The following is a 15,226-nucleotide window of genomic DNA, read 5'->3' as shown; positions in this document are numbered from 1 at the left end:
TTCCCCCAACTATGCAATGGATTGAGTAAAACCCCCCGAATTATATACCTATACACAAAATAATGCTTATATACTTGACTTTGAAGGAAACAATTGTCGAAATATTTATATTTGGATAGATTAATAGGTCAAGAAGGGTGGCCACCACTAGTGACTTCGTTTATACTCTACCATAAAGGTCCTTGACCTGCTATGAAAATATTCAATTTAAGTTGTAGCTACTCCATATCACCCGTAATTCAAAAGTCCAAGGTTTGCGATAATTGTTGATGTAAATGCCAATTGTCATACGTGGAACGGTTGGCGTTAATGTAGACTTTTTAATTAATTTTAAATATTTTTAAACTTTTATTAACTTTTATTTTATTTTCCTTTATTCTTATCTTTTCCTCCTCTTTCCCTTCTTTTTTTTTTCCTTTTTTTCTTTTCTTTTTTTCTTATTTTCCTTCACTAGTCGCCACTCTCTATGATGGCAAGTGGAGATTGACGGCCACAGGAGGGGCTTGCCTAGCTTGGGCAAGACCACTTGCCATCACCATAGGTTGAGGAGGCCATGATGAGGGTTAGGATGCCCTCATGGACCTCTGGCAATGGCGATGGTTTAGCGAGCTATGGCAAAGGTCGGGTGAAGGTCCTCCCATTGGATCCGGTGAAGGGACCCTTGCCCAGCCCTCTCTAGCCCTTGCTAAAGACTAGTGAAGGCATTTTGGCCCTCGCCCCTCACCGACAACCAGTGACTTGTGTCGACCATCACGGAGGTTGGCAATTAGCAAAAGGAAATAAGGAAAAAGGAAAAGAGAAAGGAAACCAAAAAGAAAAGAAGGAAAAGATAATAAGAAAATTAATGAAAAGTTAAAAAAATATTGAAATTTTTTATAAAATGTCCACATTAACACTAGTTATGCAATGTAGGATAGCTGACTTCCATGTCAACAATTTCTTGCATAAATTTGTCAGATGAACTCAACTGGTATCAATGTAAAAAGACTAAAGAATGAATTGATCTAATTAAAAAGTTTAGAACTAAATGATATCAATGTAATGGTTTAGGACTTTTTTATGTACATTTTCCCTCAACACCACTACCAATCCCACATATTTGTTCAACTCAATGTTGACGTGGAATAAATAAATTATAACAAAATCTTCCCCGCCCCCGCCCCCTTTAAAAAAAAAAAAATACCCTAAATATTTTCATGGAATGGTTAGTCTAAATTAACAATATTAGGCCCAGACAAGAGATCGATGATCTATCATGTACTTTCAAGCTTATTTATTGAGGACACGGTTTGAAATGATTCTTTGTTTGTCCTTGATTCCCGTGAAGTAAGGAGGTGCATGCACAGATATGAGGTCAGGGTTCATGAATTTACCCGATTTGAACATTATAGATTAATATTTTTACACAGAGATCTGTCGTGTAATTATAAATGAAGTCACCGAGATTCTCTTGATTCTATGATATTAATCACATTGAGCATCTGTCTGTCGGAATATAGCATTGTATATAATATATCCTATACGGACATAGCAGGCAATTCCCAAGTCCAGAATTAGAACGCCACCACCAAAGTGATTGGCCTAACACAGAACCACCTATTTTTTTTTCTTTTTTTTTAAAGTCGTGAGTTTAAGTCACACTGTGAGCGAACTTTTATATGTGAAGAGATTTCTTAACTATTAGCATTTTAATGAGGTTATAATGACAAGCTCGCTAATTGAGAACTTTCATATCTTATGTGGTGTGGATTAATTATGGTTTAAGTCGAATATTCTATAGATAGTGTAGGACATCAGTGGTAACGCATAAAAGGTGTCGTGACTGCTGATCTCCCCTCCCCTTTTAACCAATGAGAAAGGAAACTCTGAGCCATGTGGTGCCAATTATGTATGTGCAATCCTCTTCACTTGGAGAGATCAGGTGCACACGTGCTCATCTTTGAAGGTTTTTATCACAAACGAGGTTGTGTTGTTATCTCTAGCAGCATAAATAAGCCTGTCACAATTTTTAACCTTACATTTGGCCCTTATTCTCATGTTGTTGTTCTTGATAAAATCATTATTAACTCTTTCGATGACGGCATATCTGTGGATGGCTTCCTCAAATTGCTTAAGGCCATCAAATGGGGGAAAATGATATAAAAAGTCCTAAACCTATTCATGTTTGATTCGATCTGGCTAATTTTAATTAGAAATCGCTCATGTCAAAGCCAACCATCTTATAGGCCATGGCTAGTGCTAATGTAGATAATATTTAATAATATTTTAATATTTTTTGAATTATTATTTTTTTTAACCCTAGGCCAACAAGGTCGTGGGCCAACTCTTCTCAACCATAGGCAAGGGCATTGACCTTCGCCCAAATCCAAGTTAGGGCTGCAACCCTTGCCCTTTGGCCAACAAGGGCATTGCAACCCTCGCTTGGATCTACGCAAGGGTGCAGAGGTCCTCGCCCGTGGCCGGCGAAGGCAACGGTGTCCTCACTCAGACTAGGAGAGGGTTGCTAGCCCTCACCCACAGCCAATGAGGGTTCACTAGGGTTATAAAAAAAGAAATAAAAAATAAAAAAATATTATTAAAAAATTATCCACGTCATATCGTCCATGCTACGTACGCGATTCCGACTAAAATTAACTTGATGAACTCAATTAGCAAAACATAAAAATATTTATGAATCAATTGAGAAAATTGAAGAGTTTATGACTAAATTGACAAAAGTACAATATGTTTAGGACTATTTGGATAATTTTCCCATCCAATAAGTGTCTACAGGGTTTCATCATGTGTGCTCTTAGTTCTTACAGCCACTTCTTTCTCTAACTACTTATCACTCATGATAGAACTCCAATTATAGTTACTGCACTCAAAGTATTCTCTCCCAAACTCCGCATTATCTTCACATTGGCTATTGCTAGTGCTCTTCCCTCCTCCTTTATGGTTCTACTTCGTTTAAAACTTCCACATTTATTTCGCCAGGTATCTCCAGCAACAACTCAAGAATTTTAATTTTTTCCCTAGCCCCCTTGAAGTTCTTCTTCATGTTCATGAATTTGCCCGTTAGTTGAAAATTACAACTGTCTAATTTCTTTCTACATATGTCAATCTCTCAATTGACCCATCACATATGCCAAGAGATAAAATTGAGACCCCTGTAGACCGACTAGACCCATAAATTGGGTGAGTGCTCTGATATGAGTCGTAATTCAATACCTGCAAGTAGGCCTTTCCCTACGGCTTTATCTTTTTTTCTCTCTAGTCCACCATTGATTTATCTAAAGCACATGCTATTGCACACGTCTTCACCATGTTCATCAGTAAATAACCTCACATTACTGCCAATATTAGCCCAGTAATTACGATAAAATATGACAACAAATATAGGAAAATGATCGTGTCGTGTTCATTACATTGAAATAACATATTTACTTAAACTTTCAAACGTCAATATATTGCATACACAAGATATTGTGTATTTATGTTAGTAATGTTGAATAAGGGTGTGCAACCGGATTGAGTTTACTTGGGAACCAGACCAGACCACTTGGAAAATAGATCTAGGAATAGGCTCGTGTTTGAATCGGTCTAGGAATGTGTTCCATTTTCTAGGAATTGGTTGAAACCTGTCTAATTCCCAGTTCCAAGTAAAGTCCCACTCGGGAATCAGATCGATTGGACCAGTTTTGGAATCGGTTTTTACTAGTGTTAGAAAAAGATTTGTTAACTGTTTTAGATAAATGAATGGCTTATTGTAGCAGTTGTGGGAATGAGACTAATATTAGATCCATGTTTGCTACTAATGTTTATAAAATTTTAGGATTTTTACTTTGTCTTGTAATGTTTGTTTATAATAATTAGCCTTGGGGATCCTTAATTTTTTATTTAGTCAAAAAGTTCGTATACTTATTGATTACATATGCTTAATGTTTCAATATAATTAGCAATTGTAGCCCATCAATTTACACCCACAAGCTTGCTCACCAAAGAAGCCACGAGATGATAATGAAGCCCACTTACTGCAAACCTCAGCCCATGAGTAGCAATTAGGAACCTGAAAAGCCCATGAAGCGCAAAAGAAGCCCACAGCCCACATTTAGAGAAGCCCATTTCGGTCCCTCCTCTCTCTCTCTCTCTCTCCTTCCTTCGCTCAACGCCACTGAAGAGGAACCCGCACGCCGCGTAGAGAAGCGAGGGGGGAGCGCGCGCGCGCGGTGACGGACGGTCGGGCGAAGAAAATCTAGGAGCTCCTTTTCCGCCGCCGCCGCCGCCGCCGCCGCCGCCGTAGTACGCCGCTCGTCTTCGCCGGCGGTCGTCAATCGTCAATCGTCGACGACGACGACTTCTTCGGGAAGTGCACGGAATCAGCTCTGTTTCCATCCGCTGTTCTTTCCACGTCCAGGTTTCGTTTCGAATCCCGCCGGCTTCGAGCGTAAAACCCTAGCCACGACTCACCGCGCACCTCTGCTCCGCTAGGTAAATTCCGATACACGGTTTCTCGCTTCTTCTTTCGCTGTATGGTATTTCTTGGTGGTTTCTGAGGCTTTTTCAGAGGAAAAAAAAAAACGCGTCTGAAGGGAGAAAGTTCTGCAAGAATTGGGCAAGTCTGGCCAAGTCGATATACGTATGATGCATTCGTTAGGCGCGATGAGAGCTTTTTTTTTTTTTTTGGGGGGTGGGGGGGAAGCGATGATGTTATGGATTGTCTGTAGTCATGGTTTGTGGAATTGGAGGTCTTGGATTGTCCTCATTGAGCGAATGCCAACTTTTCTCTTTTTGGGTTTTGAGACTGAGCGGTGATGATGATGGCTTGGCATACCTAGGATCAGAAAGTTGGGGGCTTTATGCGACTTGACGTGGCCTGCGGTACCGTGTTAGTTTTCTTTTGTCTAGAATAAGAAAGGTTGAATCGAGAGCTTGAGATCGAGCGTTGGAAAGTCGGTTTGTGAGTTTCGGGGAAGTTCTGTTAGTTGTGGCGAGGCAAGGGCATTGTTGAATTGGGTTTCGAGGTGTTCTACCATTTGGCAACCCGAAATAGCTTCTTGTGTCTGTTCTTTGCTGATGCCGAGGTAGCTTGCCCTGCCTCTGAGATTAATTCTGTTCGTGCTTGTGGCTCTGTGAGGTTGTTTCCATTATATGACATAGGAGGTATTTGCGAAAGAAAATTACTGGTAAGTCGCATTATGCTTTTGGTGATTCTTAAGAGGAATTGCAATATATGGCCATTTTTGGTTGTCTCTTGGGGATTTTCAGAGAATGAAAAATATATATGTTCCAGGTGGAATCATGGTTCTGGGAATTTTTAGAAACGTTCTTTGTTTATGTCTATGGTCTTTCTCCAGTTGTCATCCAATGCTTATTTTCAGAGCCTCTTGAAGAAAGCTTGTCTATGTTTTTAAGAAATGCAAGTTCTGACTAGTTTATAGGATATTTCTGACTGTGGCAACAGACTTGAAGCTTGTCAAAATGGATCCTTTTGAAGATTTATTTCCTATACCTGCAGTAAAGCGAGGTAAGAAGGTTTTTGTCTTTAATGTGACTTATGTTGATATCTAGCATGATTTTGGGGGTTAATGTCAAGTTCTTGCTAGGTACTGCTGCTGGAAAGTTTCAACCCAAGGGAAGACTGGCATTGAGAAAGCCAACATCTTCATCGGGACTTCAATCCTTCCTGGTAAAGACCAGAAAGAGGCCATATCACCAAGTACTGCCGTGTCAGACACGACAAAGTCATCGGAGAACATTGGTCCAAAAGATGATAGGTTGACAGATCCCAATGCTTCACCTTTGGTTTCACTTGATAGCTTTGAGAAAATGGTGCCTAGGAGCAGTGAAAGTTCACAACTGGCAGTGGACCACATGGGACTGGTGAATACTTCATCTGAACTTGTTCAACTGGATGTTGGTACCTCAGATGCCCTACCTTCTGATGTGGTCGTGCCAAATCAAAATGTTGAGGATTCTTTTGTCTTTGAAGAATTTAATGGAGAGGTGAGCTGGACAAAATATAACTGACTTAAATGTGTTGCACTACAATGCTTCATAGATTTCTAACCTAGAAGATGCTTTTGGCTTTAGATGGATGCAGGGATGGATGATGATCTCATTAGCGATATACTCCCCCAGCCACTTGCAACCAGTGGTATGAACTATGATATGTATTTTATTTGTCATTTTTCTGTATATCAAACTGAGTTAATGTTTGTCTGAACCAAGTGGCACTTTTCACAATTTTATCACGCTCAAGGCTTGTGGCAAGTTTTGAACCCAAGCCTAAGCCCCAATTTTATCACACTTGATGTTTTACAAATGCCCATGTCTTAGCTGAGTTTTGGGTTTTGTTTTGTGAGGTTGCATTCTCTTGACTAGTATTGCTAATATCTGCAGACAGAAACATGTTTTCATGATGAGCATTAGCATCAAATCTATTGTGGGACTCATTTTCCCTGTGGTTGTTGAAATAATGGTGATCATATCACTTTTTTTCATTCACTGACTGCAAGGCAAATGAGTCCCACAATAAAGTTGATGCCGATGCTGATCATAGAAACAAGTTTGTGTCTGCAGATATTAGTGACACCAGTCAGGTGGATACAACAGCGCTGTCAGAAAACAACAGCCATTCTTCCTTCAAGGGACATAAATGGAACAAGAGATTCAGATCATCCAGCTTCTAATTACATTGAATCAATCGGAGCCAGTGCAAGTGATGCTGCACAACCTCACATCCATTCTAGTTTCTGTGAAAAGGAGACCCAAGACATGGCAATTGATGGGCGAGGTGCTGCTTCTGTTAGTGGGGATTCTTGTATTGACAAGGACAGGTCAGAAACAGAGGTGACTACCTGTACATGTTTGCAGATTTCTCTCTTTAACATGGAATAATTGATCTTAATTTAGTGAATAAATGTTGGTTCTGTGCAGGGAACAAAGACTTCTCCTGATGTGCAACCTACAGAAGGTTCGTGTGAGAGAATCACTGCATCAGGCATTGGTATTGGCTTTGCTTATTGAGTGCAGTTCACTTGCCACTTATTTGCTGCATCTGCTGTCTAATTTATGCAAAATTGCTAATTCTAGGAAGGTCTGAGAGAGAATATATATTGGAGACTGAATTACAAAGTGGAGAAGGGAAACGTACTTTTTGCATCACTAATTCAGAAGTTGAGCCTGGTAATCTGCCCCAGGATCTAGTTCTGTGTGAAACCCATCTTGATCAAGGCTCAGCTCCTGCCTCCATACCTGATGATATTTTCGATTACTCATCCGTTATGCTGGAAGGTAGTACTTTCGGAAATCCAACCTTTCATGAACCATCACACTCAGATACACTCATCTCAACAAATACGGTGGATGTTTCTGATGTGCCTCCTGATTCGGTAATCATTTGACTGAAGTGCTGGTTTTCAATTGTATCAAGACAGCAATGAAGCACATTGGCATGTAGACATTTAGTGATTCAGCTATACAGGAGTCTTGTTTTTTGATACTATTTGTATGAGTCTGGCATATGAGCATACATCTCTACGGTAGAAAGCATGAGTGCACAAAGTTTAAGCTGGCTTATGAAGGCATGGTTTAATGGTGACATGCTTTTAAATCTTCACTTCACATGTAAGCTGGAATTTGGTCAGGATCAAGCCATTGAAATTGATTATAATACCTCTAGTTTTTAAGTGATCACAACTTTCTGATCTGGTACAATGTAAAAATTAATATAATACATGCAATTTAGGTGAAAGTTTAAGCTATTTGATGAAGATTTAGTTTACTATTAAAATGCTTTAACGTGCATATCTGATTTTATCTTCAGGCCCTACTTAATCTTTTAACTGGCTTGTGCAGAGTGACCACCATATAGAAACTTGGGCTGCGTCAGATATTCGTTTGATCCAAGATAAATCCTGTATGTCTAATACCGTGAGTGAAGGGAACATGTCATCAAGGCAGTTGAGAAAGCGTCCTACTCCAAGCCAACTTGTTGATGCATCTGATGACGAGGCTCACTCTGATGGCAACAACTCAGCTGAAGCTCATTCTCATAGTCCCTCCAATGGAGATGAACCATATGAAGGCGATGAATATAGGCCACGGAATTCCTCTCAGAAGAGAAATACTCCAAGAAAGCCAGAAAGACCGTTGGCTAAGAAACAGAGAGAAGAAAGAAAGAAAGAGGCCAATAAAGCATCTGAAAAAAGTACTGGAGAACCTCGCAAGAAATTCTCTCACTCTACTCGACGTGGCAAAAGATGTGGTAATAACATCTATGGGTGTTTGAGAATTTCCTGTTTGATATCTCTCTCTCTCTCTCTCCCTCTCACCACATGCATATCATTACCTCTTATATAGTGGATAAGGTTCTGCTTCAAACCCCGGAGGATGAAATTGACTATCGAAAGTTGCCCATTAAGGATCTAATTCTTCTTGCAGAACATAAGGAGCGTTTAACGGTATAAAATAATATTCTTTAGTTTTTTAATGGTTATTTTGAATTCTGATCCAGAGACTTGTTGCTATTCTTCATTCTGGTGCTTATATGTGTTGTTTTGCAGGTCAAAAAGGCAAAACCATCAAAACTTAATTCAAGCAATCAGAGGTATCTGAATCCACTGTGATATTTGCCTCTACTATTTTATTTGACAATGCAATAAGTTATTGCTGAAGTTTGTTCATAATTGGTTTAGCTGATTGTTTTTATACATAGTTTCTTGGAAGCTCTTATTGGATAAACTCTGGCAATTTCTTTTCCAATAACAGATTTTGATTGAGAAACAAAATATGTGGCAGCTTGTGTTAAGAGAGTGAACATTACCCTGTGGCACTGGGTTGTCTGCTGTGAACATGATGCATCATGCCCTCATGATGCATAATATCTTTGCGACCTTCTGAGATCTTGGAAGGAGTCAAAAGCTGCATATACTGTTTTTAATTTCTGATGTACGCAATCGTCTGTTGATGCATTTTCAGAGCAGGATATTGTATAATAATGATAACATCTGATTTGAGTGTTAATTAATATGTCTAGCAAAATGCCAAGTAAATGGAAGAGAAATCAAAAGCTGATTAACGGGGCCACTTCTTCATTGAAAGTAGAAATTTTGGAGTCTGTTTAGATTCTACAGTTTAATTTGAGTCCTATGCCGAGACTAACAGTCAGAAAAATTAAGTTGACTTGATTGTAGTGCATATGCTAAACGGCCAAAATAGAGATAATAGAAACCCGGAACATGGCTTTTGCATTGATTATGCGCTTAGTGAAATTATGCTGAGTACATTGCGGTTAGGAGTCTAATTGCATATCAATGCAGCTCTGACAAATCAACTCAAGGAGATGCTTCTCATAAGGAAGGTGAGAGTTTTCCTTCTGAGCAAGGAAACGAAGCCAGCAGTAGTGCTGAACCAGCTCCTCTATTTTTCAATTACCAGTCTTTCATGGAGAAAACACCTCGCACTAGGTGGTCAAAGCAAGACACTGAATTGTTTTATAAGGTGCGTGGAATCAAATTACAACACATTCTATTTGCTTTGTAAATCGAAATCTTCTGAAGGGAATTAGTTGCATATGAACTGCCTGGTAATTTTTTTTCCCCAATCCCCCTCTTTGCTTGAGCATTTGAAAAAATCAGCACCTAGAGAGTAAGACTATTTTATCTTTATTGGAATAAATTCTGTTTTTTCTCTTTCTTTCTCGCTTTTGTTTAAATTGAGAATTGGTACATTATTTCTTCAGCAAAATTGTCAGTTTTGATTAGGGTTTAGAGTTCCTTTATATCTGAGACATAAATGCAGCCCATTGCTGGATCACCAGTTCGATACTTAGCACAATGCCTCACAACTTGTTCCAGGGTATAAGGCAATTTGGAACGGATCTCTCAATGATTAAGGAACTCTTCCCCAAATTGACACGCCAGCAAATAAAGTTGAAATTTAAGAAAGAAGAACGTCAAAATCGGTTAGGGCTTTCTGAAGCTTTGGCCAGCCGTGCAAAAGGTGAGACATCTCCCACTTCCTTGTCCATTTTCTTTTTCCCTGTTTATAGCTATCAGAGAAAAATGTTAGAAAATGACGTGGCATTAATGAAGACAAGATAATGGATGGTCCTGAACTATTTATTCTCTTTACACCTTAATCTTTGTGTCGAAATTGATATCTCTACCTTTATCAGTGAAACCAAAAAACCGATTTAACCAGGAAAGTTAATTTTTCAAAAACCAAATGGAATATATGAAGTAAATTTGATAGATCATCAATAGAGAGATCCTTTAAACTTTGAATTATAAAATCACTGACCTATATATGTAGTAATCATTTAATCAAATCTAAACAAGCTTAGCTATGTTTACTATATATACCCTGTGAACTAACTATACCCGACACATATAATTTTCTGACTTCCTATTGTAAAAATGGACAAACCACTAAAACTATGTGCGCTTCATAGTATATTATTCAACTAAAATCCTCACAGTGAAGATAATGGCAATGCATGCATGACACCTTCTATCTTTTTGCCAGTAAGCCATGTCAATTCTATCATTCTTACATCTTTAGTTTCAGACATAATATTCTTGTATAACAGATTATCACAATAACCTCCCCATTCTCTCTGCCATTATTAATGTCCGCTCATTTTTTCAAGTAATTTCTTTGACCTCCCTGTCCTGGTGCAGAGTCTCTCGTTATTTTCACACCACTCCACTTGTATTTGTTCGCGGGGATTTTTTATTTTGATGTGGATGGTTGGAACGATAATACGTTTGACATTATTGCCAGTTGTTTTACTTGGAACAGCAAGTAGAGATCCATTCTCTTGAATCTTTATGCACGATCTTCTTCAAGCATAATGTCATTACTAGAGCAATTTCTTTGTGCATTAGCGTAGCTGTGAATTGAAATGGTTTTACACTGCTCTTTTCCCCCGGTTTTAGTCATTCTTTGTGGGCTGCATGGGATATACCAGATTCAGGAACTTCTCATCGACAATCATTACTGAAAACTAGTTGTCTTTCTCTATTGCGTTAGAATTGTGCTTGTCTAAAAATGTCATGGGTTGCCTGTCTTAAGCAATGTTGGAGTTTCTTCTTTGGCTCGTCAGGCGTTGACTTGTCAATGTGTGATATTCCCCTACCGACCACAATCAAATTGTTCAGTTAGACCTTCGGTATACTTTTTCTTATTTTAGCAGGAAATCAGATGTTAGGTAAGCGAATGTCCATTATATCATGTTATTTCTGCAGATCATTCTCATTTTGAATTGGTGATTGAGCGTCTCCAAGCTGCTGCCCGAGCAGGGAAAGAGTCAAGTATAGATGTTTCGGCAAGCATGACAGCTGAGGAAGAGGATGGGGAGTCATCACCTGAATCCAATGTATGTATAAAGGAAAAAGCTTTTAAACTGAACTGTGCACAGCTGTCAAACTAGATCTGTGGACTATTTGGTCAAGTAATTGTTTGAGTTGACAGTTCAACCTGTTCTAATGGTTTGTCCGCCATCTGTGTGGTTGTTGATGGCTTGATGAAAACAGTGACGATAAATGGTATACCCGTATGAAATGTTGCCACAAAATCATGTAGGTCAGATGCAAAGTGTGCACATTTAAAAGTGGAGGGCTAAGGTTTGCGTCTCACGCTGTACAAGTTTCGTATTTTAGGTAACAATCTGGTTGATACAGTAAATGATGAATTCATATTTCATACAACAAATGGAATGGTGGGTGAGTGGCATCTGTTATTATCACTTGCATTGCATAGAGGGATTGGTTCCCCTGGCTCATCGCTGACTTGTACATTATTCCATGACAAAAAATCAGTGAATCAGTTTAATAAGTTCGACTATTTACTGTCACTGGATGCACAGGCGGCCACGAAATCAGTCTGCTTTTTGACCTGCTAAACTATTGCTCAATCCTAGTTGGGTCATAATCCTAGGGAAGTCGTTAAATGTAACACTAAAGGTGAAGTATGTGCATCTTAAGTGGTAGCAACCCTAGCAATTGGTTGTTGAGCCCACAGGGTTGGAGTTCAAATATCGATGCCGTAAAAGCTGCAGTTTTGTCTTTGGTAAATCAGGCTGTTTATTGATATGCTTCTTGGGTGCAGGAGGAAGCAGAAAAGCCTGCAGAAAAGCTAGAGAAAGATGAGGAAATAGGAGATGAAGATGGTAAAGGTGATGCTGAGGTTCATAATTCTTTGAAGTCTGATGAAAGCGATGATGACCTTTTCAATTGCTTGGGTTCTTACAACAGTGAATTTTAATTAACTATTTCAGATGTTGCTAACCATAATTGTTGGTGAACATTGCTCGATACACAGAGCGGCTCATTTTTGTCTGTAACTTGTCATTTTTCCGAAAATTATTTTGATTTGATCTGAGGGAATCTTTCAATTGTCCATATTTAGAGTATGTGATTTAACCTTGCCAATAGAACCGATACTTCTATCGATCTTCTCATGGTCCTGAAACGCATGGCTGCCTAATTTCACCCCTGATGTTTTTCATGGTTTTTGGCTAGTGATAGCTTTATGTAACCGCGTTAGATTCAATAAAAGTTTGCTAGTCGCTTGAGTTATGCCTGTCCTGGATGCGGTTTAAATTCTTATGGTTACCAAGGGAAGCCATAACCTGTCATCATTCAAGCGTGTCGACAATGAGATACTGGTTTCTGACGGCAACTTCGATCAAATCAAAGGGCATGAGCCTTTTCTTCGGTTCTCTTAGATTAACTTATCGACTCATACCCGGTCGAGAAGCTCGGATCGATGCAATATTTTTGTGGGTCCTGCATTTAGTATTTTTCATTCGACTCGCAAAAACCAAATTTGATTGCAAGGACGAGATTCCGAAGCATGTTCCTATAGCGAGCTTCCGAAGCGTGTTCCTGTAGTGAGCTTCCGAAGTTGTTCATCTGAAATTTCTTGAAGATTATGTTCCACTTGTGATTTTGAATGCGCATTCTTTTGCAGAAGTGGGTATCATCCTACACTTTGAAATAAAACCAAGTGTGAATAAACGCTGAAAAGAGAACCGAAATCTCACCTTTTCTTTTTTGAAGTGCTCACCTTCCAAAAATAAATTATGCACAAATGAGGGAGATCTTTGTAGGGCCCTTACTCTTACACTGAAAGGATTTGAAGATGCGTCTCTACCGTACAGGATGCGTGGTTAAATTATAGAGTTAATATAATATAAAAACTCAAACTGGTGTACAAATGATGAATTTACCCAATGATAATTTTTTTTACCTCAAAAACTTCAAATTGGTATACTTGACAAATTTACTTTATGTTTATTTCCATCAAATTTTACTATCAAACTATTGATTTAGATGATACATGACGATTGCTTGATATACTAATTTAAGGTTTTACAATCTATTTGTCACGGATACCAGTTTCGTGGTTTCTCGTGGTATTAATATAATTGAACGGAAGGTAATATACCGGTTTGGGGGTTTTGGCAGTCAAAAAATTAGTTTGCAGTAAAATTATTATAAGTGTATGGGTTTGGGGTTTTTCGTCATTAAAAAATTAGTTTGGGAGTAAATTTGTTATATGCGTATCAGTTTGGGGTTTTTTTTTATGATAAAAAAGTTAATTTGGAGTAAATTTGTTATGTGTGTATCATTTTGGAGTTTTTTGGGGTATTAAACCTATATATATGCACGTTTGCTTGTAGAAAACGATTGGGTCAACGTGCAGATAAAGTAGCCAAATGAAGTTTGCATTATGGTGATTGGGATCATTTGTTCTCTAGAAAATTTGTTGCCTTACAAAATATTTTTTCTCATTTTCCGACATTTAAATTGTTAAGAAAAATGAGTTATCGAAACATCTTTCATAATTGATAGGATTAAATTAAGAAAATTTACTTTTTATTTTAAAAATTAAAAATCATTTTTTAATATATGATTGGACACTAGTGCCCAAACTTGATCCACAACAGCTAGGCTAGGTATGTGGTGCTCGGGCCGAGACCTTGACGCTCGTGGATCCTCAATAGTCGTGCCTAAGTCCTAGTAGCACTACTTGGGCTTAGTCTTGACCGTCGACTTGGGTCCCCCTCTTCTAAAAGTTTGCAGTGAAATTTTCAAAAAATGCAGTTGGATTTTGGAGAAAATTTTAGGATTGATATATTCTGAAAATCGGGTTGAGCATATAACCGTCATCAAAAGTAATGATAAGTACTTTGTTAAAAATCTTATTGCCATAATTACGACATCAAAGGTTTATGAGTTGGTCAACAAGTGTAACTAATCAATTGGATTAGATCATACAATTCTTGATAAGATGGTGGTAGTTAAAAGATATGGTATTTTAAGATTTGGCAGTCCAATGCGGGCAAATAGGATATCATTGCAAAACTCTTGATGGGTAATGATCCAAACGTACTCTTCAATAGAACTTTAACTAAGTAATATTTTCGGTCAACTTGGGTCACATCTTATATCAAAATTTAGGTGCCTATACACAATATATAGCACTATGAGTTTGTATCAATATCTCTAAAGGGATCACTTATCTATTTAGAATGCACACATCTTAAAGGTATAGGATAACCAGCACCCTCCGTTGGATACGGTCTACGGGTAGATAAGAGTGTGGATAGGGATTTGATATACGTAAAACAAAGTGACACTCGACATTAGCAAAGAGACAAGGATCCTGTGTCCCCTGTCCTCTTTTATATCTATGTTCCACCAACAAATGAACTGCTGGGGGTCAAAACCTCCACATGCTCGGTTCAATTTAGCGTGAAACGCCAGGTTTTCCACAAGACGAACTACAAATAAATAAGCAACATGGCAAGGTTATAACCTATGCATCTAGACAATTGAAACCCCATGAACTGAATTACCCAACGCATGATTTAGAACTAGCAACTATAGTGTTTGCCTTGAAGATATGGAGACACTATTATGGGGAGAAGTTTGAGATTTATACGGATCATAAGAGCTTGAAATATCTGTTCTCACAAAAGGAGTTGAACATGAGACAAATGAGGTGGATGGAGTTGTTAAAGGATTATGATTGTGAGATAAGATACCATCCGTGGAAGCGAATAGGGTAGCGGATGCTCTTAATGTAAGTCGGCTGTGGAAATAGCTAGTTTAAGGATGGCAGAATGGGGGTTGTTAAAAGTCCCAGGACTCAAATTTAAATTGAAATGGATTGTCTTAATGTATGCTTAGTGCATTAAGAATAGAACCCGAAATTATTCAGAAAGTTAAAATCT

General features: G+C 38.4%; 1 protein-coding gene across 5 annotated transcripts; it reads left to right on the top strand.

The window, feature by feature from the left end:
• Positions 1-4,154: 4,154 nt before the first annotated feature.
• Positions 4,155-12,437, top strand: LOC104439057 (hypothetical protein). 5 transcript variants are annotated; one of them, XM_010052193.3, is made up of 14 exons: positions 4,155-4,470; positions 5,444-5,506; positions 5,586-5,985; positions 6,073-6,136; positions 6,614-6,831; positions 6,919-6,955; positions 7,075-7,373; positions 7,840-8,248; positions 8,344-8,444; positions 8,547-8,590; positions 9,303-9,483; positions 9,840-9,984; positions 11,232-11,362; positions 12,094-12,437. In XM_010052193.3, exons 3-14 carry the CDS (start codon positions 5,809-5,811, stop codon positions 12,247-12,249), a joined length of 1,962 nt encoding a protein of 653 aa, XP_010050495.2. In that variant the 5' UTR covers positions 4,155-4,470; positions 5,444-5,506; positions 5,586-5,808; the 3' UTR covers positions 12,250-12,437. The 5 variants fall into 5 exon arrangements, with proteins under 5 accessions (XP_010050495.2, XP_010050482.2, XP_010050488.2 ...); XM_010052180.3 differs by having other exon boundaries at positions 6,919-6,988; XM_010052186.3 differs by having other exon boundaries at positions 5,421-5,506; positions 6,919-6,988.
• The last annotated feature ends 2,789 nt before the right edge of the window (positions 12,438-15,226 follow it).

The sequence above is a fragment of the Eucalyptus grandis genome, chromosome 1 (genome assembly GCF_016545825.1).
Source record: "Eucalyptus grandis isolate ANBG69807.140 chromosome 1, ASM1654582v1, whole genome shotgun sequence".
In the NCBI taxonomy this organism is placed as follows: Eukaryota; Viridiplantae; Streptophyta; class Magnoliopsida; order Myrtales; family Myrtaceae; genus Eucalyptus; species Eucalyptus grandis.
The sequence above is the reverse complement of the archived record's forward strand: the minus strand, read 5'-3'. Positions and strand labels throughout refer to the sequence as shown.

Bases quoted from the DNA above. Each gene is read 5' to 3' on its own strand.
- LOC104439057 (XM_010052180.3), top strand. From the start codon at position 5,809: ATGGTGCCTAGGAGCAGTGAAAGTTCACAACTGGCAGTGGACCACATG. The intron at 6,989-7,074 runs GTATTGGCTTTG...TGCTAATTCTAG, and splicing joins AATCACTGCATCAGGCATTG to GAAGGTCTGAGAGAGAATAT. The intron at 8,445-8,546 runs GTATAAAATAAT...GTTGTTTTGCAG, and splicing joins AACATAAGGAGCGTTTAACG to GTCAAAAAGGCAAAACCATC.